Source organism: Limulus polyphemus, unplaced genomic scaffold, assembly GCF_000517525.1.
Source record: "Limulus polyphemus unplaced genomic scaffold, Limulus_polyphemus-2.1.2 Scaffold8081, whole genome shotgun sequence".
Classification (NCBI taxonomy): domain Eukaryota; kingdom Metazoa; phylum Arthropoda; class Merostomata; order Xiphosura; family Limulidae; genus Limulus; species Limulus polyphemus.
Genome location: NW_013673691.1, coordinates 28,385 through 33,183, shown reverse-complemented (window position 1 = coordinate 33,183; position 4,799 = coordinate 28,385). Strand labels below are relative to the sequence as shown.

General features: G+C 41.8%; 1 protein-coding gene across 1 annotated transcript; it reads left to right on the top strand.

The window, feature by feature from the left end:
* Nucleotides 1-208: 208 nt before the first annotated feature.
* LOC106475098 (fat-like cadherin-related tumor suppressor homolog) lies at nt 209-3,766 on the top strand. The gene has a single exon (XM_013935794.2). The coding sequence runs from the start codon at nt 263-265 to the stop codon at nt 3,623-3,625; it is 3,363 nt and encodes a 1,120-aa protein (XP_013791248.1). The 5' UTR covers nt 209-262; the 3' UTR covers nt 3,626-3,766.
* Nucleotides 3,767-4,799: the final 1,033 nt, after the last annotated feature.

Here is a 4,799-nt window from a genome sequence, read left to right as displayed (position 1 = left end):
AGCTTTGCGCGAAATTCAAAAACAAACAAACAATACTTGTAGGTAATTTTGAACCAAACGAATATTGAACAGCAGAGTTTTTGGACTTTCATTATTGTAGTTCCACTGTTTAGCTGTCTTGTGCTTACAAGTTATTTGTAATTGTGGGTAGTATTAATCAAGGAACCCGATTTTTCGTTTCAGGTTACTATGGGAACCGTGGAAGCAGCAAGGTCGTAGTCGGGTCAGTTTCATTCCTCTAGAATAGCACAGTTCTACCGTCATGACGTTAATGAAGACGACCTTTGCCCATCTCTACTCCTGGATACTGATTCTTGTGTTGACTGGCTCCTGCGTGGTCAGAAGCTTTGATGAATACAAGTTCACACAGTCAGTATATAATGCAACAATTCCCGAGAATGTAGTCGGCAAAGTTTACGTTACACCTTCTGTTAAAATGGGAATATTTATTACGGATTCTCAACTGAGTGTTAATTATAAAATAATAGAAGGCAACGAGAAGAACTTTTTTAAAGCAGAGGAAGTGCGTATTGGAAACTTTTGGTTTCTTCGTATTCGAACCAGAACCGGAAGTGACGTACTCAATAGAGAAAATATTGACCATTACGTTTTGAAGGTGAAAGGGGTGATTAAAATAAAGTCAAAGGCAAAAAATTTTAAACAGAAAGCCGTAACCGAAGTTAATATTGAAATACTGGATAGAAACGACCTAAATCCGTTATTCCCCCCCGACAGTGACGTATATCACGTCACGGTCCCCGAGAACACCCCACTTTACCAGAGTATCGCCAAAATTGAAGTTTACGATTCAGACGTAGGAGTTAACGGAGAGGTTTATTTCAGCTTCAAGAGCCCCACGTTTCAGTTTGCAATACATCCAACAATGGGAACTGTGTCTCTGACCCGTCCTTTAGACTACAAGAAGCAACAAGAATACGAGTTAACCATCGTGTCCCAGGACAGGGGACCCAAACCACGAGCTGGACGGATAATAGGAGTGAGCACAGCTTCTTTAAAGGTTTCCGTGTCACCGGCAAACTATCATGCTCCGAACATTTTCGTGAGGCATTTCTCCACGGTAACGGAAAGTAACATCCCTGATATTTACGCCATTGTTCACGTTACTGACGATGACAGTGGGGATCATGGGGAGATCCAAAGTTTAGAGATCGCTGATGGGGATCCATATGGTTATTTTGGAGTGACCAGTGGAGAAACACCAAACGATTTTAATATTCAGCGCACTAGGTTTTTGGATCGAAAGAGGGATCCTACCGTTTTCAATCTGACTCTTAAGGCTACCGACAGGGGTACTCCCCCTAAATCGTCTGTTAAGACAGTCACAATTCAGGTAACCGATACCAGTGATCGTCCACCCGTGTTTGAGAAACTGAAATACCATGTCGAGGTGGAAGAGGTGGCACCTATAAATACACCAATTTTGGTGGTCAAAGCTCGAAGTGGAGTAGAAACAGCACAAATGAAGTATAGCATAGACAGGGGCAACGAAGAGGAGGTCTTCAGTATCAATCCCACAACGGGCCTAATCGCTACCGTCAGATCTCTGGATCGAGAGACGAAGTCTAAATACTTACTTTCCGTTAGCGCTACCGAGCAAGGTTCCAAAAGAAACCGTAAAAAGGAAACCACAGTTGTGAACATAACTGTTTTGGATAACAATGACAACGATCCCGTGTTTAATTCCTCTTCAGTTGTTACCATTCATTTTGATGAAAATAGGCCTATTGGAAGTGTGGTTTACACGGTTCATGCCGTAGACTCTGACGAGGGAGAAAATGGATACGTTTCCTACAGTCTCGCCAATATTAACTCCGTACCGTTTAACATCGACCATTTCTCCGGAAAGATCAAAACGACAGATGTTTTGGATTATGAAACTATGAAAAGAGAGTATTTGTTAAAAGTACGCGCGTCCGATTGGGGTTCGCCGTTCGCACGAGAGTCCGAAATTTCGGTGCGAGTTCTCCTAAATGATGTAAATGACCACAGACCTCAGTTTGAGAAGGTGGACTGTGAGGGTTACGTATCTGGACTGGCGGCGGAAGGAACGGAGATTCTCACACTGTCGGCTCTGGACTTCGATGCCGGTAGTATTGTTAGTTACCGCATGGTGCATCCCGATGACGACTCCTGTTTTCAGTTGGATACCGTGACTGGGGTTCTGTCTTTAACTTGTGACCTGACTCAGCAGAAGTTCAAAGACAAATATGTTAACGTTTCGGCAACGGATGGACAGCATTTCGCCGACGTCATGTCTCTTCACATAAAAGTGATGAGTGAGGCTCACAGCCGCTCGATGGGAAACATTCAAGGTCGGAGGTTTGCTAATAAAGATGCTTTAGTAGAATGTCGAGATGTGGGAGTTGTCGAGAGGATGAAAGAGCAGATGGAGCTGGGGAAAAAGAACAACGAAAAGGGAATAGACCGAGAAGTTACGGAACCAACGCCTGCAAGGTACGTGTACAATTTCCATACTCCACAGTTTCTAAAAGGATTACCCGCAGAGATAGAAGTGGACGAAAATCTCCCGATTGGAACCAGCGTACTGACTCTGAAAGCGGAAGACAAGGATCACGGATATAACGGAAAGCTAGTGTATGTTATTTCAAACGGAAATGAAGACAGCAGTTTTAAAATGGACATGCATACCGGAAAGCTTGTGGTGATGGGAGAGATTGATAGGGAAAGACGGTCTAAGTACGTTTTGAACATTTCGGTTTTTGACCTCGGTCAGCCTTCAAAATCAGCTTCTAGGACATTGGTTATCTATGTCCAAGACATAAACGACAATGTTCCCATGTTTGAGAAGGCCACGTATGATTTTCATATCAAGGAGAATTCTAATAAAGGAACCAGCATTGTCCGGCTTCGAGCCTCGGACATGGACAAAGGTTCAAACGCCAAACTTTATTTTTCGCTTGACTCAGACACTCGGGACTTTCACATTAACCATGAAAGTGGTCTTCTGACAGTAAATGGGACACTTGATAGGGAAAAGATTGATCATTATTGTCTCAGGGTTCGCGTGTCAGACTCGGGAATCGACCAACCCTTTTCGTCTAGCACTGTTGTCAATATTTGGGTGTTAGATGTGAATGATAATCCTCCCGAGTTTAGCTCTCACCAGTTTTCGGCGAGGGTTAGGGAAGATCAACCTGTTGGATCTGTGGTGATGATTCTTTCCGCACACGATCCTGATCTGTCAAATGGTGGAAAAATTCATTATGAACTAGAGGGCAATGACACCAGTACTTTCCAGATTGACCCAGAAGTGGGCGTGGTTAGATTAGCAGGTCCTTTGGATTTCGAAAGTCGACCAATTTATAATTTGACCATTGTCGCACGTGACTTGGGAAATCCCCCACTATCGTCAAGTGCTTCTCTACTTGTGGAGGTGGAAGACGTGAATGAAAATGAGCATGCACCCACCTTCTCGAATTTCGCGGAGGAGGGCAAAGTTCGTGAGAATCAACCAGCGGGGACCTTTGTGATGCAGGTTAAAGCTCAAGACGAGGATCCAGAAGGCCCGAATAGCAAAATAACCTACTTCATCAGGGGTGATGATGGGATGGGCATGTTTTCTATTGATGATCAAGGTAAGTGAAAGATCCACGTGTTTTCAAAACTATCTGGGAGATAAATAGTCGCTGTATCCATTCTGTCTTGACATTTGTTTTGAAGGGAAAAAACATCGAGAAATTAACTATCTCACTTCAAGTTTATAGATGAAATAAACTCTTCTAGTGCCAGGTTTATTTTTAGAGACACACGCAAAGACACGTTTTAATATTTCGTTACTTATGTGAAACTTGAAACTACTAAATTTTGGAATGTCTGAAAGAGACAACACTTTTCTCAAGGCACTAAGAACTTCAAAATTTGCATGTCATTAATATCAAACGTTTCAAGACTAAATCAAAGTCTAGAGCAGTGATTCTGAACGTGGAGCACACGCCCCACAGGGGGGCGATTTGAGTATATTGGGGGGGGGGGAGCAATTTGAAAATGCTACAATAAGAAACATTTTTCATTTGGGTGTGAAGAGCGAAAAACGTTCCGTGACTCAAAACTAAATTTTACATTATATTATTATACCTTTTCAACACCAAATTTGTTTTTATATTAAAGGAGCATCAAATTTTTGGAGGTGTCGATGTGGGGCATGGAGCAAAAAAGGTTAAGAAGCACTGCTCTAGTGGGTAATATATACATGTATGCCCATAGTAACGAAGAGGTTATAAAATATCTTAATTTGTTTAATTGTTTGAACGCAAAGCTATACAATGGGGTCTACTGTTAAAAACTATCAAACTGGCTGCTGAGCATTCATTCTAGCATGGCACCAGTTTGAATACTTATTTCGTGTTAGAACAATGATAAATGAACAGGATGGTACAGTGACAACCAATATTTCAATCTTTCTTGGTAACCAATTATGAATCACTCGAGGGTAACCTATTAAAATTGCATAATCCCAAGCTTCGAAGGTTAAAGCGATTGTAAGTCTATTAAAATAGAACAGCAGTGGGGACAATCATAATCAACAGTTATCACAGATGGTAACGTATTAAAGATTTTGTTTTTCAAATCGACAAAGATTTCGAATTAGTTGGACATAACTTGTAGAATTTTGGAAATTCGCCTAACCACGTTCATTAGTTTGGTTTGGTTTGAATTTCGCGCAAAATTACATGAGGGATATCTGCGCTCGTAATCTCTAATTTAGCAGTGATAGAGTGAAGGCAGTTATTCAACACCACCCACCGCCAACTCTTGGG